Here is a 26854-nt window from a genome sequence, read left to right as displayed (position 1 = left end):
AATGTTTCATTTCAACTCGCATCGTTCCTTAGCTACCATCATCCAATTATTCCTCGGATTTCTATTTTTGCTTTTTACACCCCACTGCTGTGTAGCTGTTGCCCTTCTTTACATTTTTTGGGGAGTTTTAAATCATTGAATGATCATCTCCCGGTATAAAAAAAAATGTCTCTCCCATCTTATTGAGCAAACAGGATGATGGTCGTTATAAAATGTCAACATTGACTGTGCTGCATGATTCCAAAAGACACTAAAGCATAGTTTCAACCTCCCGAGCCAGCTAATTGCTCTCACTTTTACACTTTCCATCTCTGCATGTTTTTCAGAGCTGTGTAAAATAGTGCTTGAAGCAGCAGTTTCACTGGGAATGCTGGTTTTAATGACCCATACAGCTGGGACAGTTTGCCTGAAGTGGAGAAAAAAAAAAAGATCTCGACTTGTTAATTGTTCATCACCTTACCAAACATATTTTCATAAATTGACCCTACAATTGACCCTAAGGATGGCTGTCTTGGATGACGTAAAAACGCTTTATTAGTTTCAATGTTTTTTTCAAGTGGTGCACTTAAGTGTCTTTTCATTTTTAATTGCTTAGGAATTCCAATGGAAACACCAACTATGATGCAATTCCCTCAAGATGCTATAGATGTAGTATCATCAATAATCCATGCAAAACTTTCCAAGACTGTCAGGAGCCCATCTCTCACTGAGCTCATTGTCATTTTCTTAGTGTTGCTTTAATGTTGCAATACAATTCCTCCTACCCCCCTAGAAAAAAACAAAACACTCAGTCTCCCTCTCTGACAAAAGAGCCGCGCACCAAGCAAGTGAGACAGCACTATTTGCGTCGAGGAGGAAGCGTGTAGCATGTAAAGCGGCACTGCGGCACCGCCGTATCCCTGCGCTCCGGTCCCCGAGTCTCCGGGATCCTGAAAGTCTAAGCTGGGGGAAGAGCGGAGCGGAGGGTGCCTTTCCTTTGCAGGATCTATTTTGCCAGCTCCAAACCTACCCGTGCTATATTCTTTTTTTTTTTTTTTTTTAAATAATAATTGACCGACAGACTGCAACTTAGCCGGACGGTCCCTCCCCCATTTGCAAGGTTTTGCATTTCTTGGTTTTGCATGACGTGTCTTGGAGAAAAAAAAAAAAAAGAGGCATGCTTTTGTTGCGTGTGCTTGTATGTGTTGTAGTGGAAAATGCAGCTCGGAGAACCCAGGCAAGCGGCAATGCCAGCCCGCCGCCGCTACTGCTGCTGTGGGGCTGCACTGGATTACAGAACCCGAGATTTCCATTGACAGCACCAGGCAGACAAAAAGACACTCTGAGCGAAGACAAGGAGAACTAATCTTTTTACTAGACTAGGGGAAGAAAAAAGAAACGGAGAAAGCTAGATCAGTTTTCTACGTGAGAGCGGTTTCTTTTTTTTTTCCTCATTTCTTTTTGTGGAGGTATTTGTGCAGTATGTGTGTCATCTCATGAGTGGCTTAATAGGCATCAGGCTGAATGCACTGATGTTGAATTATTATTGTGATAAAGGTGCATCACATATATAGTTGATTATATTGTGTTGCTTGCTGCAGTTAAATGCTTTCATGCAGGAATGTTATGTATATCCACACAAAACCATATATTTTGTTTGCCCCCCCCCACCACCACCCAAAAAAAAAAAAAAAAGGTTTAAATCACTTTGCAGGATTGCTTTGATCCACTACATGTGCAAATGAGCAAAAGGTCACCAGATTACATGACAACCTGTGTCCAAGGAGACAATGTAAAGTTGAACTGGGTGGTTGATTGTGACAAATTGGTTCTGGTGTGTTTAGTCATGCATTAAAGGTGCAATGTACATCTTCGTGCTGCACCCTCTACTACTGAAGGTGTGCTTTTTTTCAATTCATACTTTTTATATGTACTATGATGTCATGTATTGACACACACAGTCTTATATCGAGTTAGGCCTACACTTAAGTTAATGATTTGGATGTGTTTGAATTGCTGCCTATGACAGTAACAGAGCTCCAACATGAGTCATATTCTGGTCATTTTTTTTTTTTTTTTAAATTGATTCAATATGTATTGTCTGGTTGGAAATAACACAGAAAGTGGCTGTGTATATACAAATTAAATATTGGTGGGAAATACATATTTATCATGGCCGAGTGGTCACATAAAATGGATTACTCGATAAATAATCGATTATTGAATTTAACTGCCACTATTTTTATAATTGATAATCCTGTCGTTTCGAGCCATTGTCTCATTTAAAATCCACTGATGTCATCCTCACAACAATAAATATTCTCTGATTTATATAGTCCTTCATGAAAACCGACCGAGTAATTAAAATGATATATTTGCAAATATCCATTGATCAACATCTTCCCTGTTTTACACTAATTAGAAAGCAAATATTTTCCGATAAACTTTATAGCGCAAAATAATTTTTTATTTGATTAACCAGTGAATAAATCGATTGTGTAACATTAAGCACTAGACTCACCACTGTGTAAAAAAAAAAAGAAAAAATTCATTAGCTTTACGTTCATGACATTCAGTTTCAGTTTAATATACGCAAGTTGTTCGGGGCGGCAATATGGTTTCAATAAATTTAGTCTTGATAATAGTTGGATGTGTTAACTGAGCCCAGATTGAGTGTAGCCAGAAGAGGAGAATTGAGATGACAACCCTAATAGTTGATAGATTCTTGGCACTGTGTGGGCAGAACAGTCTTTAAATTGTCAAAATTTATTACTTTATAATGGTTATATTGTGCCATTCTTAATCCTTACAAATGACTTTCCCATCTCAATAATGATTGCTCATGTCTGAAAAGTGCTGTAATGCAAGTTTGATTTTTTCTATTTATTGATTTGATTCAATCTGACATTAGATACACCTGCACAATGAAGATCTCATATCTTCTACGAGACTGCTATTCATGAATTTGATAGAATTAGATACGTTGTATTTTAACTATAGGGAATGCTGTTTCCAATATTGTGATCCACGTGTAGCTAACCACTCTGCAGTTCTATACCAATTACAATCCCAATGGTAAACACAGTTAATATGGATATTGATAATTATCTGACAGAGACAAACATGGAACTAAGATTGCAGTGCAAGTGCACAATGTGAACTGTTAGTGTAAAATTTTAAATGCAAACAAACCCCAAGATGTGCTAGGAATAAAAGACGTACAATACGTGTTGAGATGCCAACTTTTGCGAAAGAAAAACCTTCGTGATGTTAGCAGAATAATCTTTAAAGACTTAATGATGTATGAGATTTTACAGCCTGGCAGTTGAAGGAACCAGACGAGATGATAGCTACTCTCATCAAACATTAATCTTGCATTATGGAGAAGGGCACAAACCTTCTGTAGAGTCTGCCACACCTTTTGGAAAATGGCATCACAAACTCAAAAGTGCACTTCACGTCTGCTGAGTGATCATATTGCAAATAACTTTCTCTCTCTTTATCTGACAGGTTTGCTGTGTTTGCGTAAGAAGAACAGGAGAGCGGAAGAAAGATGCCACGTCACATGCCGGACTCGCCATGGCGGCTCCTGCTCCCTCAGCAGACTTTTGCTTTATCTTAAAAACAAGACATCTTTGCCAGAGCGCTGGTTAATCAATGATTTTACATCGTCCTCGTTGGATTTGATGGCTCGCCATCGGGAGGGATTGTTACCGTTCTTGGTATCGAGGTCCATTTAGTAACTCAATGCAGTTTTACCTTACGTGGAAAAGGCTTTATCTGCTGGATATTACAAGGTTAACTTGGATCCAATGTATTGAGAATATTCACCAGGATATCCCCCTCTGGGATTCAAGTGGATTTGGAACACCTCCGCGATTTGATCCTTGAAGACTTTGCTTTCCATTAAGAGCAAGGTTTATCTGGATCTTTCCTCCATGAAGAACATGGATGGACCTCAAACTAGTGGCCTGCGCAAGAAGAAGTCGAGGTCGGAAAGGAATCGGGAAAGGAGATCAAATGGGATAAGCAACAATCGTGTTAAAGGCTCTGTCTTTCACTTCTCATCTGATTCGGAACGGGAAGGCAAAAGGGAACCCTCCTCGTCTCGGCCGAGACCCCCGCGGAGAAAACGAAAGGAGTCTACCTCTGCCGAGGAAGACGTCATTGATGGTTTTTCTATCACGGGGTTTGTGACCTTGGAGGCTCTTGAGGTGAGTGCTGAGTTACACAATGATAACCTTATCAACTCTTGTCTTTCTGTCTTGAATATATTTGGTGTCTATCTGGTATGGCCCGGGGCTGGTCCGATCTACCTATGGAGAGGTTGTGGAGTTCAACAGTCCTGGCTATAAATGTAGAGATGACGACTCTCAGTGCTTCTGAGAGGAGTGTGTTGTGTTCACTTCTGGACAACAAAGTGGCACTCCAGCTCTGCGTTTATTCGCTCATGACTGAGAAAGACATTTGAACTATGTTGCTACAATCGCGGCGGTGATTTATATTTATCTGGCTTCTCCTTTGAACGGCAAGGGCTGCCTTCCAATGACATACTTCAGAATTATGACTTAGATCATCAAAGCGTTTAGACGGCATGACACCACCATGTTTGATCCAGAACATTTATATTTGCATAACCTATGTATCTGGGTAAATTCAAACAATTTATGAACTTGGTCCAGTTTCTATGGATGACACAGTCTGACTTGCATTTCCTTATCACTGCTGCGAGATACCAATCTCTTGTTTCATTGGTGTGAGCAAATCTTCGGGATCTGTGCATTAGCATTTGTCCTTATTGTATCATTTTGATTGTCAGATTGCGATATTTTCACAGCTCAAGAGGCTTTTTAAAATTTCCCTTTCAATTTATAGACCTCTGTCCTTTCCGCCACTTCCTTTTATGTGACCTTGTTTCAAAAGTTCATTTTTGTTTTTAGTCTTTTAATACTTTCTTGTCAGAGTTTAATGACAGACAGATTTAGTGAGCAGTATTTTAGTTTGAAAGGTCAAACCTCATCAGATTTTCTTTTATTCTTCAATGCTTCACTTTACCTTCCCACCATCATTGTAGTCTGGTGTCAATTCCCAGTTGTTGATCAAGCCAAATTTCATTCTCAGTATTATAATAGAACAAAACAAAAATCAAACTGGATGTTAAAGGCTTTCAGTCAAATGATTTTTTTAATGAATTCATCTAATCAAGACTGTTTTAAAAAGATACATTTGATGTTTTTTTTTGGGCTTACTTTGTTTTTGTGGAATTGTATGTCACACTTTGGCCAAAGGATCACTGATATAATCCTAACATTTGAACTATTCCCATCCTGGTATACATTCCTAGAACTTGTTCCATCCGATTTATCAGTGTCTACACATTTTGGAAACTGTTAAATGGTATGCTCAACAATATTTTCAAATATATCAAGGGAAACAAAGCACACAAGTAACGTCCGTTGTCGCATCCTGTTACGTATTCTCCTGGAAAGTACACAGCACGTAACTCAAAGCCTTTCTTTTGCCTCGTTAGTTTTCGGGACACAATTTGGCTCTAACTGCGACCGAACAGCATCAGTGGACAAGTCATTGGATGAGTCTGCTTTGGAAAGATTTACCGCCATCACTCTTATGCAGTTGAACCAATTTATCCGAATTGCTATCATTGTCCAATTTAGCGCCCTAAATCACCACTATCAGCTTCAAATTGCTCCGATACTTGTCTAACAGAGCACTTTCCCTGTCCTGTGAAGGAAGCGCTCATATGTCCTGATAGAAGAGGCTCTTGGTGTTAAATTTGACATTTTTGCATTGCTATTTTAGTCGCTGAATTAACATAGGTGACATTTTCTTTGGGTGGCTTTTCCAGGGTTGCTTAAGTGGTGCAGTTTCTGAAAGGCAATGAAAATATACTCAAGTTATGTTGTAAATTTTATTGAGCTGTGTACAAGCACATCAAGGCATCAGTGGTTCCTGTTTGGATGAAGTTAAATTCTGATGAGGTCAGACTCCTAGAGGAACATGCTCGTGTTTTTCATCTGTCATCGCCATGCTGCTGCTCCCAGGCTTGCTTTTCATGTGTTGTAATATATTATCCCTAGAAATGTTCTATTTAGTATCACTTTGAACTGCCTCATCCAAAGAAACTTGCTTGATATTCAATTAGTAAGTGATGCAAGTTATTGTTTTGACGAAGTCTTTATTTATAAGACTCCAACTGAATATTGGAACTTGTCTTCTATTTGCCTGCAAGGAAGTACATTGCTGCTGTTTGTTTTTCCCTTGATGGCCTACCATTATTTGCACACTATCTCATTCCGACATCATTACATTATTCGTAACCAGGAATAGCTCGCAGGGATTTTAGTGAAATCCGCTTCCCTATATTTGATTATTGACTTTTGTACGCTGCAAACGCAAATTGGTTCTTTTGCTATACATCGCAAATGTCTGTACAGAAAATGAGCTTGCTTCTATAGTCGACAAAGAGCTCCGTGGAACTTGACCTCTGACCCTTAACAGTCTATAACAGCACTTAATGACTGTCATTATTATTGAATGGATCGCTAATGAAGGTAGCGCATCATTGCTTGGCTACCAGCCCTGCAGTGGTTAAATACTATTTACCACAAGTAATGCCAAAGTGAAATGTCTATGGGTGCACTCGGGCGAGAAAATCCGTGCTGTGCTTGTGCATGCTTGACACCTAAAGTCTCGCTTGTTAATAGCAGCGGTCTGGAAGAGTTTAGCTGGAGCATGGTACATTTGTTCAAGGATGAGTACACATAGTTTAGTTATATAATCAGTGCAACCTTTTGTCACGCGAGTTCGGAACGATGACCGTTGCAGGAATAACCAAATAATGTCAACACAAAGTTGGGAAAATTGTTGCAAAGCCTCCAATTTTTAAAAATCTTAATCAACAATGAAATGATAAAGATATATGCAGGAGTGAGTTTTTATTCCTCTCACGTGAGTACAAAGCTGCAGCTGACTTGGAAGCACATTTTTGGCCTTAGAAGCAACACTTTAAACCTTTTATAGCCAAATGATGCACACTTGTTTTCCATATTTTGACTTTATTCAAATTGAGGAGGACAAAAAAGGACATAACAAGTGAGATGGAAGACCAACTAAAAACTTCAACAAGAGGTCAGCGTCATATAAAAACTAACTCAGAGATGGATGGAGTCACAACAGAAGGAGGTTGCCTAAAAATAGAAATAAACAGAAAATCCAACTATACAAGTAGAAGATAAACTGAATAATACAAAATAAAATACAACATGAGGACTAAGAAATACTTTGAAATGAAGGATGATGGTGGTGCCCGAAGATCAAGAACCATAAAGCGTAAGACCGTAAAGAAAATAAGCTATGCACAATTGCACACCTATCCATTGATGTTTTTTTTGGTTAAAAGTCAATTCACAAATCACAAAATGATTTTATGTATTTAAAAAAAATACCGCACTCATTTCCTCTGGTCTCGTCAATGTTTCTCTTTCGGTTGTCTTGCCAGCAGTCATTTTATGCGAGTTATGGGTTTTACAACTAGGCCAAAGGTGCACTCAACCTGGGAATTGTCAAACAATCGCAGCCCCATGCTCGATTAAAGTTGAGTCATCGCAGTGCATGTGGGAAGTATCAAGTGAAGCGCTGATAATAGATGCATTGTCTTGTCAGACCTTCAAATAACACATATTGGCTTTTTAATTGATAGCTATTGACATTTAAAGTACAGCGGGAGTCCTCCGCCTCTGCTGCGAGAATCAACTGCTGTAATTATTTAAATAAAGGCTTCCCTTCCCCCCCTTCTCATACATCCTCATGAAGATGATGAATTGCAATTGAACAGTCTGCTATTTTGTTCGCCGACGTTACCCCGTAGTCTGATACTGTTGGCAACAATTCAAAACGTAGCATTTGAAAACCAATTGATTTTCTCTGCACAGTTCCAAGAAAGCTGCCTGAGGGGAGAACTTGTGCAGGCACGGAAGCACATTGATTGATGTTTCAGTGTAAGAAGGGGGATAATGTGAAATCAAATGTATTCACAGCTTGTTTTTTTTTAATATGATGGGGGGGCATGTTTCAATTACGTTACATAAAGATCAGGCGAGGTTTTCTGAATGCCATTTGTACATAGCCATATTCTCTGTGTTTCTTGACAGTAGTACTATCTAATATTTATTTAGTAGCTTTTAAGACAAACTGAGACAGTGATGTATGATCTGCAATAATGCATCATGAGCACTGCCAATTTTATTTTTATACAAGAAGATTAGAAAGCCAAGATGAAACATAACCAATCAAGGAAAAAAACGAGATGTTGCCTTTTATTCCTTATGATGGATTAAAATGGAAAAACATGGAAAAAAACAGCAGCAAGAAATTATCAAGGTTTTTGTGAAATTCAAATAGTTAACATAGACTTTTTGCAGCGTGCATTTTTTTTTTTTTTTTTAACTTTCCTAAATTATTTATTTTTATTTAACTTTTTATTTAATTTATCCGAATGACCAAATCGTATGGCCTTTGGGGCAACTTTAGGAATTCTATTTTCTTTTCAAACAGTTTGATGCATGCATCTATTTCAAAATCTTTCAATTTATTTTATTACTGCTAATGAAACTCTCAGTTGGTCTTTCGGCAACCTTATTGATCGGCTACTGCTGTCCACTCAGATTTCAACATCAGCTATTTTATTCAGTGTTGATGCACCAGTTTGACGACATAAGCTGACTAAATGGTGCAACTTCCTCTATTGCCATCGCTGGGCTGTGTTGCATGTTTTACAACACAGGTGTTATCTTTCCCTTCAGGTTTGTTATTTTGCCGCCTCAGTTGAAAACCTCTTCAGCTGTTACAAACATGCGGTGGGTGATTGGATTCTAACAGCAAAGAGCAGCAGGCCATAAACACGTTTTAGCTTTCATGGAGAAAAAAGAGAATGTATATTCTGCACAGCTTCTCATTATTGTTTTGTCGGATAGGATGCTGCACGGGAAGATAATCACGGCTCATAAACGCTCAAGTCTACGTACATCGCCCCCTCATGTCAGTCATGGAGGGGGGGGGGGGGCGGGGAATGACAGTTGTGTATTCACATGAACTCAGGCAAAACAAATAGGTACGTAGCAAGGGACTTGCATCAATGTTCCGAGTTGACGTAAAACAGAAGAATTGGGACCTTGGGATGTTGGAGCCGGATGAGAGCGTTCAGGCTATACTTTGAATTATTCAACATTTATGTCTAATATTTGAGCTATGGAAGTATTTGTAGCTTGGTAATGTTGGAGAGACTATATGAAGACAAGTCATATGGCAAGAATAGGAAAATTCTTACAGTATACCAGAACTTCTAAAGTCCTCCACTGCACCATGTCATTTATAATTCGTAGTCCTTACATTGGCACACATGAATGCCGCCTCATCTGGGAATGTGAATACATTTCCCCAGCCGACATGGGGCCATCGGACTAGCCATATTTTTTTGCCTCCTCATCTTTGTCTTTACTTGGGAAGAAGCTTCTGGTGACACAGAGAGATAAATGTTTGCGGGTGTTGATTGTAAAATGGTAGCCATGGCTGTAATCACTTGGTCTCTGTTGTGTGTAATGGCTCCCATGATGATGCACTCACACAGATTTTTTCTTTATTTATTTTTTTCAAATGAGACCAGACTATTTTGTGCCTAACTGCAGAGTCCATACTAATTGCAGTAGAGCAGGAAATCATTTTTTTTCCTGTATTTGTCTTTTCAATGGTTTGGAGAAAATGCTCAAACTGATGTGGAATCTCTAAATCCTCTTCCCTTCCATAATAATGATTTTAACTCATTCACTGCCAGCTCTATTAAAATTAATTTTTGACCTCTATAGCTGTCAATGGTTGTAAATGGTTTAAAGTATGCAGATTTTCCACTGGCTTCCACTTTTACACAGGCTGAGCTAATTATTGGCACGAGAAAGTTCTTTACCAAGGCCCTATACCAAAATAATAATCAGTGATCTCTGATTGATTCATTAATAGTACCGCCCCCACTTTGCTGTCGACTGCTTTTAGATGTGTCATTTCCAGTCACTAGAGAGAGCTTTCCAATCAGCCGTGTGTACTCTGTCTTCAGCAAGCGTTAAAGTGGTTTTGGGCTATTCGCTTTGATTGATCACTGATGACAAATCATACCCCGTGGTCAACTTAAATGCTTGACTCGGACTAAGGTGTTATCATGAAACTATTTATGTTGCGTGTTCAAATGCATGAGCAAACATCTGGATTGTGAAATCATTTGTGTGTGTGTGTGTGTGTGTTTTTTTAAGGCAGTTATTTTTCAATAAATAACAGGATGAGCAATCGAATTGATTGTGACATACATTTTGCATCCTAATTAGCATTGCTGTAATGTGTAATGTGCCTGGAGCAACATTGCAAACATTCACGCTTGACTAAGTAAGACAAGCCTAATTAGTAAACATGGAAAAAGCATCCGGTTAAATCATTGCTGTTTTGATGTTTATGAGAATACTTAATGAAGGCAAAATATTTCATCTGTCTGGTGGACTCAGCGCATAATTCGGATGCAGCAAAAATCCCGGTCAGGTCGTCTGGTACCTTTTTTGTCTCGGATGACCCAGGTCAAGGGAGATGGTAGTTGTGTTTTCTCAGTACAACCCGTTCCTAGACTTTTCTGGCACATGTTAAGCACATAAATGCCAAGTATTAAAATATTTATTTTTCTGTGAAATCTTATTTAAATTTACAACCCACATACAGTGTTGCAGAAGTAATGTCAACCAGATTTCACATTTGGCTGACTTCACTTGATGGAAAATGACTAGCTTGTAATTATATAAGGAATCTTTTTAAATAATTCAGAAGCACAAATGTATCTTTAATGTATTTATTTTTAATTGTAACTTAGTTAGCAATTCCACATTTTTTCCTATGTTTGCCATTTTGGCGCGGTCTATTTTCCTCGTCAAAATAATACAGCTGGAAACTGCACAAATCTCAACACACGAAACGCCGTGATCAAAATGACAAACGCTAACAGACTTCGATAAAGCTGGAAAAACCAACTGGCAAACCTCAACTGTCCTTGCCATAGTTTGCGTATATACACGCAACGCTTTGTGTTCCGACATCTTATGATAGCCTGAATACCACAAAATAAAAAACATATGGGAATTTAAATGATACGAAGATGAACTGTAAAATGGTGACATCTGAAAAAAACATCGGTTACACATGATTAAAATTTCCTAAACAGATGTTCCTGGATTTTGCTCGGAAATAAACAAATAATACAGTATGTAAACACATTTTAATGACGTACAATAGAAAGTCCAGGATAGGGACGATACATTATCATTTTCAAACATATATAATGTATTTAGAAATGAATCTTTCCCGTTTAATATTGAGAAACACGCTTAAGTAAATGCAGCTTGTTATTTGTTCAACCAGTTCAGTTCATCTCTGGTGTGTACAAATGAGAGCACACACTCATAAGATTGATTTAGTTATTCTAAAAGCGGGGCTTTGTCTGTGTTGTGCAGGCTGTGGATGGAAACAGCCTGTGGAGTAACCACTTGGCCTTATCACTCTATAAGCAGACCCCATGATAAGGTATTATGTTTTCACAATAGCCCGCTGTGTTTACTCCAGCTTTTTGCACTTTCCCTGGAGCGTGTGCCATAATAACCCAAGGCTGCCAATTACACAGAACAAATTTGTTAGCGCTGCTAAAGCTCCCTCGCACCGCATCCGCCAGCTTTAAAATACTGAGAGCCATCCAGTAGCGAAGCCAAAGTGATGGATTTGACAAAAAAAAAAAGGCTGAGTCATGCAGGCTTCCACTCTTAATCATTTTTGAGGCAGTTAGAGTGCAGTTATTCAACTATTGTGTAGGATCATCCCTTGTTAACTCTTTGGTCCTCTCACTGAAGCTCTCTCAGTTATATTGATCTCTCAAAAGCTCTCCATCGAAGTTTTTTGTATCTTGAGATAAATCTGGTGTTATAGTGCAAGAGAAATCGTTTGACTTGATGGATTTAGTCTAAACCTGTTTTCATGGTTTCCAGTGGGATAATAGACTTCTTACTTTATTTATTCATGTTTGTTTGAAAAATGTGAGATTACAGAAACAAAAGCACATAGGGATAAAAAATTAGGGCCGTGAAACTTGAAAAAGTATTTAAAAAAGAAACAGAACTGATTTGAAAAATGCCATCCCAAATGCAAACCATAAAAGTATGGCTAATAAACACAATATAAAAATCTTCAAAACATTTTCACACCTCAAACGATCCAAATCTGGAATCTAAGGAAAACACGCTTGAATCAACCTCATGATCCCACATTTTGTTATTCTATAATAAATACAACGAATAATCCAAGGGGAAGACTTTTCTCAACAAAATGATTCCACTGAAGTTTTTACATCTTTTTACACTCAAACCAAAAGTATGATAGTGGTTGCCGCAAAACTACTGCTGTGGTAAAACTATGTGGTCATCAAGTAGAAGTGAGCCAGCTCCTCAAACCTCAGATTGTTTCAAGTAGAAAAACAAAAAAATATATATCAGGTTTGGTATCCACACAGCCAGTTGACCCAAATATTTTCTCCCAAGCCCAAACTAACAAGTAAATCAATCATCTCATTGTGCTTTGTAATGAATGCAGTGTATGAGAATAGGCAAGTACTTTTACAGGTCTTGCACTTGGCATTTAATATGCCTGTCATGATTTGCACGCTCAGTGTGTGTCTATGTGTGTTTTCTTCCGTGCTGTATATCATTAACACATTTTTTTCAACATGTCCTCGGGAGCCACACTCCCTCTCACTGGAGCAGTCTGAAATCTATTTAACAAAGCTGTTGGCTGCCATTCAGCTGCACACCACAACAAACACTTATAATGAATTGAAATGTAAGTGTTAGAATAAATTGATGCCAATACAAGGATACTCATGTTAAAATTAAAACAACTTGATATATCTGCGTAAAGGTTATAATATTAAAGTAGTTGGCTTTGAGCCAGCAATCCGGAACCATTAAAATAGCTCAACACAACTTATCTTGCAAATGGCCATTTATTAAAACGGGTACATTAAGGAAATCAAATGAAATTAATTCACAGTGAGCGAGTTTATATTTTTGGAGTGATTATTTTCTGTCACTTTTTTAAAAGCATTTGCAGTTTGATTGCAGCGAATACAAGATTTTCAATCAATTTTAACAAAGCACAGCTTAATCAGACAGGAACGTTGTGACTGAAATGAAAGCATTAACAAGTGAATAGTGCATAATCAAAACAGATTAGTTTCCGAAAGAAAATCAAAACTCTTGTAAAGACCTCATTAAATAGTCTCCAAATCACTGCTGGTATCTAGTTCTGGTAATAACAGCAACAGTAATAATAATAATCATTCCTCTTTCACGAGTGCCCGGAAGGTTGCTTGATGTAGGAATAACCGCAAAGCAAGATTTTACATAATTAATGTTCTGTAATCCGTATTGAGGGCAAATACATTGAATAGGATTTGAGATCCTGTACAAAACAGTAGAAATGAATTAAAGGTAAACAGAGTTCAACAAGTCATGTTATAAACGAATATTTATCACGTCTAGTACTGTTTATTTATTGTTCAAGTTACTGTAAAAATAAAAGTGTTATTTAATACACATAACAAATATTTTGACACAGATTTTAGTCAGGATCCCTAAAGTTGATGTAATTGATTTGCTTTCACGGGCCGCGTAGAATGATCTGACGGGCCGGATCTGGCCCCTGAGCCTTGACTTTGACACCGATAAATTAGAGCATCTGTAAAAGTTTTTTTTTTTTTTGGGGAGGTGTTAGCAAGTGGCCAGTCATAAAATCAGCAACTTGAGTCAAGTCAAGTCATCTCTGCTCGTATGCGGCTTCACTTAGTTGCGCTCACGAGTTTTTCAACACATGACTTTTTTGTAGAAGACTGGACAAGAACAAATAGAGATCACAAGATAAGTGATGGCCGACCATAATGTCGATGCTCTGCTCTGTATTTCTTTCACAAACTGCAGTGTCAGCACTAACTAACTTTTAGGGTTTATGGAGCTATGCCAGCTGCCTTTGCCAAAGTCAAGTGCCTCAACATCTCAAAGCTTCGTGTCGGACACATGCAGTTTTGTACACCGACACATATCAAGGAAGATTTCCCAATAATGATCGCTGACAAGGAGGGATGAATTATGTATACCCCAGCGTTGAAATAGACATATCTGCTTTGACAGAATGTTCACAAATAAAACTAAAATGTTACGCTTGGGGCTGCGGGCAGGTTTGGCTGTCTGGTAAATCCAATAGAGCCCAAGCAGAACGACGTGTAGAGATTAATAGTTTAAAAACAACAGCAGGAGTTGAAAGCATCCAGAGGATTTATCAGTTTAGTTGCTTCTTTTTCTCCTATTGGATGTGATAAAGGGTGACAGCCAACAAATCATCACCACATCAACTCATCTTTTGTGTGTACACACCACAAAAAAAAAAAAAACTGCTTTACTGACAGGAAAGTTCTCTGGTGTATTACCCACCAGACTTAAATCAAATCCATGATAGGTCAAAGCATGGCAGCTTTCTTAAAGGTGAATAAGCGGAGGAACTTTTTTTTTATATATATAAAAATAAAAAATAAAACATTCAGAGAAAGGAGAGATGTGTGTCTACCTGTGTTGTATATTTTAATTAGGAGTGCAAGTTTTATTATGCCATAAGTTCAGGAGTCAGTGACAGTCACGAGGTTTTGAAATTCAGTTAAGGTATAAATTGTTTTTACGAGCACAACTATGAGGAAGTAACTGTGTGGAAGATGTCATAAATGATGGTTTGAAAAGGCCTTGGAAAGCCGCTGCTATCGAATGTGTTGACACCAAGTACAAATGCGTTTACATGCACAATGTCAAATCCTGCAAAGTTCACTTTGCTTCTTCATTGTCTTGTCATTCATCTGAAAGCTGTTTTGCAAATGTGTTTCTGGCAGCTAGATCTGTAAAAAACAATCAGACTCTGGATTTGGCACTTGTTAGCTTTCCTGCAGCATGCCTGCCCACGTTCTTTATGCTGTCATGAATAGTTTTAGGAGGCTTCTCACAATGAATCAGTAAAAAGACAAGACTGCTACATGTCACCATTCTCTTTTCTTTGTGACAAAACTCTTGAACCTCAGAAAATAATTAAACTCAATGGGTGATAATGCATAGCAAGGTGCTGAGCCTTTAGGAATGAGGGGCATGAATTCCAATTCTGGGTGCAAAATAGACTTTTGAATTGGGTTGCAATTGTTATTTTTTGTAAAGTTCAACATAATTTATTACTACAATTCAACTCCTGGGTTGTCAACTTCAAGAACATTTCCAAATCAACGTGGTCATTTTCTCATTTCATTTCCAGAAACGATTCTAACCAAGTCTTTTGTCACGGTGGCTGTTGCCCTATAATTTTAGTAAGATCCATAAAGGTTGCAAATAAACCAAATAAATGTGGGTCTGATATTACCCACATCCGTTAGCAACAGTAATTGATATTGATGCTTGCTGCAGGAAGTGGCATTAAATCAAAGCTTGACGCTTGACTTGTTTCCATGTGGTGGGAGTTATGCGTGAATAAGAACCTGCCGCCTTTAATGATGTAATGTTGCAGCACACTCCTGCTGGGTCGCTCCGACAGGATTGATTGATGAAGGGCTTCTGATGTAAGACCCCGTTTCCCTTCAACTTATGTGTGCTTTCAATCTGCAGTTGATTAGAAATTAGGATGGCTCCTTGGGAGTGGAAGAATTTCACAGGTGGACAGGTTTTGATGAATTCATATAGTAGCTGCATATGTTTAGAAATAAGATTGATATTCAGTGCACTCGACTAATGATTCAATTGAGAGTATTTTCCATTCAGTGTGAAGCACACACTCACAGTTGCTTTTTACACTTCAATTTGTGAGGCCACTTTATTGTAATTGACACAGTTTCAGTTTGATATCGATGTTTCATCTTTTATTGACATCTTGATTTTGATCTACAACTGGGAAAATAGCAATGGTGCGCAAGAAATATTTTTTTTTAGGTGCGCGAGTGATTTGAACGGTTATTTATGATTTAAATGTTACAGAAATTGAGTTGTTTTTTTTAGGTGAGCAAGTGATTTGAACAGTCATGACAAATATATATATATATTTTTTTTTATTTAATTATTTTAATTCAACCAAACTCATTTGCATTTAAATGAGCTAAATTATCATCAGCACTTTAACAGATTAGCGTATCCCAATATATGAGATTAATTAATCTGGCAAATATCATGGCCTTAGGTGATGGAGCGTGTACAAAGACAAGTTTGTCATGGCCTACTAATCTGTATTTGAATCCTTTGCATCATTATTCATGTGCAAGTTTATTGCGGCTTGTTGAGTTCCTCCGAAACAAAAGCGTTGTTCTCACACTAATAGGCTGAGGTTAATTAAATCACCTCTTTGTCAACCCTCAGGTGCTAATCTGTTTTCGAGGAATGGCTCCTGTTAAATCGGGATGGGGGGGCGAATTACACAAGCCTGTGATTACGATTTAGCAAACAAATTCAACTCTTTCTCGACTGATGTTCACACATTAGGATATTAATGAAAGGCTTTTGTTTTTCCGAGTTTGGTCAACAGATTGTTGTTTTCGGGGAAAGCGTTTGAAGTAAAAGACAGGAAAATGGGAAGGCAAAAAATGGTTCACTGTCTAACACAACATTATTTGCTTTGTGGAAAGAGGCGCTGAGGTGTCCTGAGGGAATCGAGGAGAGGGGGGGGGGGTGTTTGTTTTCCTCAGTGCCGATTCAGTGAGACGGACGGGTCAACGAGCGAGAGAGTTAGGTGGCGAGACAGAAGCTGAACAGAAAGATGGAATGGTCGGGAACACTTTTGATAATCAGAGAAGCCATGGATGCTTTTCTGCACAGTTGCTGAAAATGGATTTGCAACAATATGATTGTTTGCTTTCCAATCCAACAAATACTTTTATATTTATTCAAGTTACTGACACACAGTGAAAATATCACCTTGTCGTGAATGTGGATTTTCTTCCAGCCTTCGAGGTAATTCTAATATCTCGTTCAAGTGACTGATATTTTTTGTTTTTCTAAGATATGTGTTGAATCTAAAATGAGCATTGCTTCACAGCTACGAATATTCAGTCCGCAGCACATTTGGTTGTGATTACGCCTGAATTAGTCCACATATGGTTTGGCTGTAATGATGTCTCGCACATTACCAGATGTTTATAACAGGCTTAATGTCAACTTGTGGGAGTCTCTCCAATTTTAGTATCCCCCCCACCCTCATAACCTCCATAGAGAATATTGCAATAATTAGTTCCATTTACGGAAAATGAGGTCAGAGGATTGTACAGATCATTGTGTTCCTACTTTGTGTATGATGCCACCACTTTTCCTTGATCTATTCATCTGTTTGAGATTCATGTCCATTTTTTATTTTTGATTTGTTACCATGCGTACCGTTACTGAGACCTGGACGATTTAATCGGCAGAATGATTACGATTCAGTGAGACTTCACGAAGACTAAGCCCTGGACTGGTCACCAGTCAATCATAGGAGACGGTATAGAAAGAATTTCACACTCTCATTCACATGATCACTGAGTGTGAACTGAATTCCCGCTGCTAGCACCAATGGCAGGCGAATTAATAATCACACCCTCCCTCGCTGAGTCAGAAAGTATCTTTTGCTTTTGATTTTTTGTTTTGTTTTTGCAACTCTTATGTTCATTTCTGATAGTTTGGATCATCAATCTAGCATCATTATGTAAGCATTAAGATCAATTTTACAATCAGCATACCTGAACTGACAATTCTGGAGCCTTAATGCATCTGAAACTGCAAAATGATATTCAGTTATTAATGATTATCAGATGTAATCATGTGATAAATGACTATGCGTGCATCTTTTTCTGTGGCCCTTATTCTAAAAATGCTCCTTTCAAAAGCAAAGCAAACATTCACTTCAAGCCAGTATCTTAAACCGACTTGGCTTTGCTTATCATTCAGCACACATGCAATCACAACTTGTTCTAGCACTATCATCATTTGTGGGCTGGCTTCTTTTTTCCACTCCCTCAATCTCCATCACTCTCTTCATCTCTAAATGCTCCCATCAGGTATTGTACAAACAAGGCACTAAGATTAAACAGCATATTTATTGGCGGCGCTGTCATCATTAAGAGCCCATAATCCCTGAGTACTGTAGCTGTTTCTTTTTATGATAAGCATTTGGTTTGCCTCGTTACATTGCTGCTGTGTTTTCTTGGCATACTGCATGAATATGCAGATGCATTTTTATGCGCCTGATCATCAGGTGATGATCCTCTGTGGTTAGCTTTAAATATGTCTACAAGGAACAATGTATTTCATGGCCCGTCGTGACTCTCTAACCATATATATATATATATATATATATATATATATATATATATATATATATATATATATTTATTTATTTATTTTTTATTTTTTTTATTGTATATACGTATATATTGTATATACGTGTATATTTATATTTATTGTATATATGTTATATATATATATATATTTATTGTATATATGTTATATATATATATATATATATATATATAATAAATATATTATTTATTGTATCTATGTTATATTGTATATATATCTATATCTATATCATTTCATTGATATCATTGTGCTTTAATGGCAATTTTGAGTGACAGCTGAGAGCAGAAGTTGTCATCATATTATAGTACCTTTTTTCCTCTCTCTAAGATTCCAAAGTATTTTATTCTGCAGCCATTGCAAAAGGTCATTGTGTTATGATGAAAACAGCGCAGCAGCATGAGTCTCCTGTTTCTGCATCACTCCAGACTCTGTAACGCTTCTCAAGCCACAAATAGCTTCTCTGCTTTTAATGGCTGCAAACCACACATCCATCTCCTCCTACATGTCACCTTCAAATAGGCTTGGAGATGGCAGGGGAACGAAAGATACTCGTGTGAGGGAACATGGGTAGATTTTTCATTGAGCCTTTCACCTCTGGCAGTCACAACACAGCGTTTCATCTTGCTCTTCATTCATCTCGAATATGTTGAGCCACAAAGAGTCGAGACATATAAATAATGCACTTCACACCACTGGACCTCTTTAACAATAAATATGGACACCGTAGTACATCTAGTTGATAATACATGAGTGCTGTTTACACCTGACCTTTATTCGTACGTTATATCACAAAGGGCAAAATAGTTCTTTAGTGCCATTCAGACATTCTTTTTGATAGCATCATTACGATTTTGTATATTTCAATTGCATCGTGTACATTTGCGTCCAAGGGGCTTCCCCCTCTGGAGAATTGTAATGTCAACAGCACTTTAATGTATTCAGCCGTGTAGGAGGCTTTGCCACATGATGACTTGCAGAGTTCAAATCAATCAGGCTGCCAGTTGCTCAGTTGACAGCTTTATTGTGGGAAGAGAGCAGTGTTTCAGATTTGCTTAGATAACGATGACAGAAACAAGTCAGAGGAAATATGGCCTGTGACGGCAGCGGGCGGGGAGGTGGAAGCAAAAAGACAATAACAAGAAGTGGAATTTTTCACTGTGTCTTTTTTTAAAGAATCATTTGAGTGATTGTTATTTTCCAAATATTGTTCTGAACTCCTATTTTCATGATGTTAATGTGTAATTTTTTCCCCCCATTTCAACCTGATGGAATAATTGATTGAAAAATCAGTTCTCAGCTCTGATGATGTTTTTTTTTTTACTTTTTACAATGGCACACAATTAAAATCAAACAAATTGTAATGGTAATAATGGTGCTCTAAAAGAGCTTGTTATAAAAATCGATGTCCTTGCCCAAGCCTTTGTGGCTTTTCTCAAAAGTAGCCAGCAAGCCCCGGCCGGCCCTCTAGCTGGCATTGGTTGTTTTATGGTGGCGGCGCCGTGTTTGTGTTTACTCTGGCAGAGCTGCAGGCTGATAGGACCTGACAGTCTCCATTTGTAGGAGGGCCGTCTGTTTGTCTTCATCTGAGACTGAGCCCACATGATGACATTGGAAGTATTGCTTAATTAGAGACGTCGCATCGCGCAATCTTAAGCCCTTCACAAACACATTAGTCAATACAAATCAGCAGAATTTGCTTATCATTATGTAAATGATATAACTTATTTATTCCCATGACTCACATCCAATACCGTTTTGTTATAAAATGTATTTTTTTCTGTATTTGTTTCATGCATATTTTGATTTGTTTCCATTATGCAAAGTTATAATTAATAGCTGGAAAGGATAATACTTACAAATTACAATAATTATACGTGACACATCTACATTAGCAGTGGAAACAATAACTAACTCTTAAAAGCAAGAGCAATGATTAACTGTCAGTCTTTTTTTATTTAGTCAATCCATTGAATGCATCATAATTCCAACCAAAATTTGTCAACCAACAAAGACATGCGATGACATATTTTATATATAAAAATAATTAACATGTTTAAGGATTTTAACATGCTTATACAAGCACAACACACCGTGTTAGCAAAGTCATTCTAACGTAATACAAATGTCCAGGCTGGCCCACCAATATTTAAAATGGCAAAAGTAGGTCATTTTGGGTCACCATGACAACCACAGAGCCACCATTCTCATTATAAGCCATTGTAATGTCAAAGTGTCATATAAACGTGGAAAAATACTTCATATTGTGGCTTTAATGTTATATAGCAGGTCATTAAAGTCTTGTAGCCTTATTAACAGCGTGATGTTAACATTGTGACATTGACATTTACCATAGGCATGCATCCAGGCCCAGCATGAACACATGCTTGAGAACATAGCGAGTATCATCCTCTTTCCGCAAAGGTCGCGACCTGCACATTTCATGGCGGCTAATCAGAAAAAGAAGGCTGCTTAAAGAGACCACCACCTCTTTCTCCCCCCCCCCCCCCCCCCCCCACTGAATGTGAATCTTTTCCATTAAAATCTCTGCTATTGTGTTTGTCGGCTCCGCCGGGTGAACTCTCGCTACTCGGGTTCAAGTGATTTTACAGGCTCGACTTGATGTAAATTGCTCTGGGTTCCAAGACAAACACAGGTAATGAGCTCGATCCAGCAGAAAGCAGGAACGTGGTGGCTCTCTCGTCGTTCCTACACGCTTCCTTTTGAGGGCTTTCAATGGGTGCCAAAGTTAACGATGTGTTCACGGAATGAGAAATCATTCCGTTAATTCACCTCAAGCTGTCTTTCAGGGGAAATGATTGCGTAGGGAAGGCAAAGCAGCCTTTCATTTCTCTGCAAACATTATTGACTGTGCACGTCCTTGATTGCTTTTGTTTGGAGATCACTATTAAGCCTTCTCTTGACGATTTAAATTGTATTACAAATAGCACCAATATGTTGGAACACAAAGGGTGTTTGGTACAAGCTGTTCTTATTTACAGTTTAGCCAGATGAATATCAGAGTTATTACGTTTAACAGAAAAAGACATTAAGCGTGAAAGACTATCAATAGTTTTTCAAAAGAGCATTGCAACTGTTAAACGTGTATTAACACTGCATTGCTTACTTCTATGGACCAGCGGGACCTTTAAGAAGAAGATTCACCTCTGAAAACGGAATTGAATGATTCCTTGTTCAGGCTTCTCCCGAGTCTCTCATATTTCTGTGAAGCCATTAGAAAAGCATTTTTCAGAATTGATTGAAGCTCTTCTTTATCAAATGAGGCAGTTAACAGTTGCCTTAATTAAGCACTTAATGTATTGTTACGCCACAGCACTGTGAATGCTGTGAATAAAATGACATGGGGTTCTTTATTTCTCTACTAATGATAGCTATAGTATATGATTTTTTTTGGTAGGTTGAACAAATTTATTTGACTGACTGAATACAACCGAGCTGAACGGGTCATCAAATACATCGTATGGATTAAATTTATCTTTCTGGACAGTTTTGTAACTATCTAGTATATTATTATTTTTTTAGTCCTTTGTCACAGCTAGGGTTATTCTTAAAGGGCGCAAAAGGAGGAGAGATGAGTGAAGAGATCTGCGTAAAAGCACTTTCTGTAACTGCGATAAAATGTCAGTGTCTTCGGTCTCATGAAGTGAAAGGAAAGACATCAGCAGCCATTTCCGAAGTAAACAAAAACACAATCTCAGCCTCACCTTTTGTGTGGTGTTTTCAAGGATTCCCAATCAAATAAGACATTACAAATGTAAACAAAATCAAATCCGCCCATAGGCAGCACTCGGAAAATCTTTTTTTTGGTCAGAATGGTGAAATAAGCCACAAAATTGTTCCCATTATTCTTACGTATGTGAGGCTTCACAATCGCTCGTGCTATGATACTATTAACACATGTGAAGTATGATTTCTATTGTGTCCTTGAAACACCTTGGAATGTGATTTGAACATTTTTTTTCTCCCTTCTGTCCGTATCCTTGGCCTGCTCCCAGGACTCTGTGGCGTTTTTGGACACATTCACTCAGATCTGTTTTTGTGTGTGAGAACAGCGGAGGTGTTTTTTGTCAAACCATATCCATTGTTCCACACAAGCAGCTCGGGTACTGCAGTACTTATACACAGACACACACACACACACACACACGTTTGCACACAGTGGCACCAAAAAAAAAAAAAAAAACTGCAAAGCTCAGCCTGTGTCCGAGACGACAGGACGTGCATGTGTTTTCACCGAGCGGCGTGCATCCTGTTATGTCTGGCACGCCGGGACAATGATTGGACGTCCTCCCTCCTCCATGAAGCACTAAGCGATTTGGCTTTCAAGTGTTATGTGTTCCAAGAACCTCTTTGGTCACATTTGTCTCCCTTCCAGTGTTCCCTGCCTTCATGGCGCTTTGGATGGCTTTGATCGTCACATGACAGGCTCATAGCGGTCTGTCTGTATGCGGCTTGAAAGGCTCCATCATTCATCTGTCTACAACACCATGACGGAGAGCGCCTGGCTGCATACAAAGCAGCCAGCCAGTGGATATTTTAAGATGCTCTTGTTTATTTGCAAATCAATTTTGTGGTGGTGATTGTGTACTCGGTGTCTAGACTCTGACAGGCGATGCTAAAGGAAAAAAAAAAAAAAAAAGTCAGCCGTGTGACTTCTCAGTTCAGGTCTTGTATTATTTTATTTTTTTTGCGACTGAGATATGTAGACATTTATAGGATGATGCACCTCGCAACTAAATAAATATTTTGCGGTTCTAGTGGTGAATCAAGAAGGATCATCTGCGGTGGAGCTTCGCGGGCATAACTCAAAAGGATCAGTGTAGTTTTATGTCTCACCAAATGCTCTGCCTTTAACTCCTTCACTGCCAACCCAGTTAATATCTTTTGACGTCTATAACCGTCAATGGCACTGAATGGGTTTATTATCATATAAATTGCAAAACAAAATATCAGATGCAATATTTCCTCTTATCACTGTTTCCTGTCAAGGTATCTGACGGGGTAAAGCGTGACAGGTGACAGGTGGCACAGATTTTACGCCGACCGTGTCACTTCTGCAAAGTGCTCCCTCCCTACTGATGTATGGGAGGAGTCAATGCCCTGACAAGCCATTAGACATGGTCTTACACAACGTGCTGACACCATCAGCTACATGCAATTGCCTGGATAATTTAATAGCTCTTAAGTGCGCCATCGGCTTGCGTATATGTCCGGGTCTCCCTGAGCTACCATGCGAGCTTTGTCAGACAGGTGAAAAGACCAGAACATACCAATTCTGGTCTAACCTCAAAGACAATCATGAAGCAACCAACCTTGAGACTGAACTCTCTGCACTTCTTTAACGACATCTAACCAACAAGTTAGCGCTTATAAGAGTGCAAAAGCTCATATTTCCGACCAGTGCACTCTTTCTCGGCCGGGCCTTTAGTGCATCTCCAAGGAGTGTCTTGTAAGCTGTAAAAGCTGCAATTTCAGTGCCACTGCTCAGTTTGCCTTATATTGCTAGCAGACTCCCTTGAACATTAGTGCTTTGAGGTAAATCAAGCTGCCAGGAATAGTAGAGCCACAGGGAAGGTTATTGCCTGTGCATTTTACTCTCCAAGTCGAACTACTTGAACGTATCTTACCGTAATTCTCTGCGGTCCACTGAAGATAAAGACCGCACCAGTACGGGACTGGTGAATACAATCTTCAACTGTGTCTTATGAGAGTATTTAATAACGCTCTATTTTGTACAGTGTAAATCAAAATGAAAAATTACGGTGCTGCCATAGCCGCTCGCTATGTGTGCGCAATTTTTACGAGAGTAGATTTGTGCACGGATGAATTTGGAACGAATGTTGGCTCCCCCCTGCAAGATTAATGCAATGTGGTCCATTAGACATATTATTATTACAGTGAGACATATTCAATGAAGGGTTGGAATACAAAGCAAATACTTTTAAAGTAAGAGAGTCAAGAGTCTTGAGTAGTACTCTAATACGACTTCTTAGTACTGTACACATTTTTCCTCATATACGTTACAAGTCTCATTTTCAAAATCTGCTTTGATGCGTAATGCCTCTTAGGTTTGGATTTTACATTAATCGTGGAATTTATTTATTCAGTTTTGCTCCTCACAACGCGGCAAGTGTCAACTTAAAGTAGAACACACATTGTGTTGTGGTAATTATATTTCTCTGTATTTTGGTGTTGAAGGATAAAAAGCTCTGGCGAGGTCTGGAGCACAATATTGCCATGTTTGTGTCACTGAGAGGATAAGCTTCTTATCTGTGCTTTTAGGCTCAGTGTTGTCACACTGTCCTCCAAATGAGCCAGAAAAATAACTGAGGAGACAAAAAATCGGGTTCTTTATTTTTGTCCCGTCTTCTGATCTTTAAACCGTCAGGTGACTTTGTCAACTCGATCATCAAGCATCCATTGAAACTAACCCTGTTTTGCTATGACAATGTTCCAGAAAATTCTTATTGAGATATTTTTTTAAAGAAACACACAGAAGATATATATATTTTTTTGTTTATGACTTTCTCGCAATAGCTGCAACAATAATCTGGCGGCATTAGTTTATTTCTTGCATAAGTCCTTCCAATGGTTCCAAATCCTCAAGTCCCAGAGTTTCACTTCATTAATCCTCAAACAAACACAGAACAGATCTGCAATGTAGAACTAGTTGAGGGGGAATTCTGGCACTTTCCAAGAGCGGTGGTCCTTTTTGCTGCCTATTGTGAAAGTGGCTAGCTTTCACTTGATTTCTAATTACCAGTGAAGGGCCAAGTCTGGGTTCTCTTGTTACACCGTTAGCCTTAATGTGTGCGGCCAATAAATAGTGCCAGGATTGGCTTTCCGGTGCACACACTCTTTTTTCGAGGAAGGAAATTGAGTTCACGTAGTATACATCATCTATTTTTCTTAACTGGGTAGAGCTATGCTGTTATATTTATGCAATTAATTTTACTCATGGGGAGAATTTTATGCACTGTTGTTCCTTTCCTGATGGAGATTTAAATACAGCATGAGCAAATGGAATGACCCCAAATAACCTCACTTTAGCACTGCATAACATACATTAAGCGATTTGAACAGTAGAATACATTATAAGGCAAATAAAGGGACCTAAATCTTTGTTTTCCAATCACCTTTGTCACGTATTCCAGCACTCTTGTTTTCAATTTATGTTGAGGAGTTGTTGCTTAGGTGGGTACCTGTCTCACTTTTTTATGGATGTACATAGAACTAATACTTAGAAGGTGTGTCAGAAAAAATCCAAGACTGGTGTTGCGAAAGATACTTGGAATCCAAACGACTTTTTTCTGGGAACCTCTGGTGCTTCGTCGTCACTGTCATCTTGAATTTTCACAATGGGGTGCCTTGATGACCTTTCTTAAGGTTGGGAAAGATACAAATTATACAGGTGAGATGGGAGTTTGCTCCAGCATTGTGATTCTGCAGGGTCTCATCTCTGACCTGCATTGAGTGGTTCAAATATATATTTTATGACAACAGTCCAGAAACTTTTCTGACTCATCTCTTATATTTCTATCTCTCCAGTTCACGTTTCTTTTTTTTTTTTTTTTTTTAATACTTCTCTATACATTGCTGTATCAATGTTAAGATGCACTTTTGGGGCTTTTTTTATTATAATTTTTTTGAATAGCCAAGCAACAGTTTATTCACTGAGCAACAAGTTCTCAGATACAAAGCGAAGCACTCTAAAAGCATTGGCTCAATTTAATGATATTCTTCTTCTACGTGCCCAGTTGCTTAGCAACATGCACCATTTTTTTTCTGTCGCCTCACATCCCAAAAGAAACATTACATCATTGATATGAAGAGCTAAGAAATGAAATGATGGTTTGCAAAATCATTAAGGTTAAATCCAAGTCCTACTCGAATTTGTGAATTTTCACAGGGAGCAAATATGTTTTTTTTACAGCCCTCCTGCTTCCAATGTAATAAATACCTTGCAGCATTTAGAGTGTGTTTATCATTTCCTACTTGGTGGTTCAAGTAAGAGGGCACGACTGTTTCAGTTGGAGTAGTTAAGCCAATTGTGGAAGGCATTTGAGCTAATCGAACATCCTCTTTTGTTCTAGTACCATTAACACTTGTTCTCTCATCAGCGAAAAGAGGAGGGGATTACAAAAATTGCTAAATTAGAATGCATGATGCATGGCTTCTAGTAAATGGCTGAGAATACATTTTGCTAACACATCTCTACTTAAATCCTATTTGAGATGGGCATAAAGTGTGTAAATGGAAATATTTTCTGAGGCTGCAGATTCACGCTGAATCTGAGCTAATTTGAGCGTCATTAGTTGGGAGCAAAATGGAGTATCTGACATCCACCAATTTTCCATACTACTTAG

General features: G+C 38.4%; 1 protein-coding gene across 11 annotated transcripts in view; it reads left to right on the top strand.

The window, feature by feature from the left end:
- The first annotated feature begins 846 nt into the window (after window positions 1-846).
- Window positions 847-26854, top strand: part of auts2a (activator of transcription and developmental regulator AUTS2 a) — a 156059-nt gene continuing 130051 nt past the window's right edge. For 10 of the 11 annotated variants that reach the window (XM_085935109.1, XM_085935105.1, XM_085935103.1 and 7 more), the window contains exons 1-3: window positions 847-1099; window positions 1191-1448; window positions 3490-4193. In XM_085935109.1, coding sequence (XP_085791235.1) covers window positions 3918-4193 — 276 coding nt within the window. In that variant the 5' untranslated portion in view covers window positions 847-1099; window positions 1191-1448; window positions 3490-3917. The remainder of the gene's footprint in view (window positions 1100-1190; window positions 1449-3489; window positions 4194-26854) is intronic. The other variant, XM_085935101.1, reaches the window with a different exon arrangement.

This window comes from Syngnathus leptorhynchus, chromosome 17, assembly GCF_054491065.1.
Source record: "Syngnathus leptorhynchus isolate UIUO chromosome 17, UIUO_Slep, whole genome shotgun sequence".
In the NCBI taxonomy this organism is placed as follows: Eukaryota; Metazoa; Chordata; class Actinopteri; order Syngnathiformes; family Syngnathidae; genus Syngnathus; species Syngnathus leptorhynchus.
The sequence above is the reverse complement of the archived record's forward strand: the minus strand, read 5'-3'. Positions and strand labels throughout refer to the sequence as shown.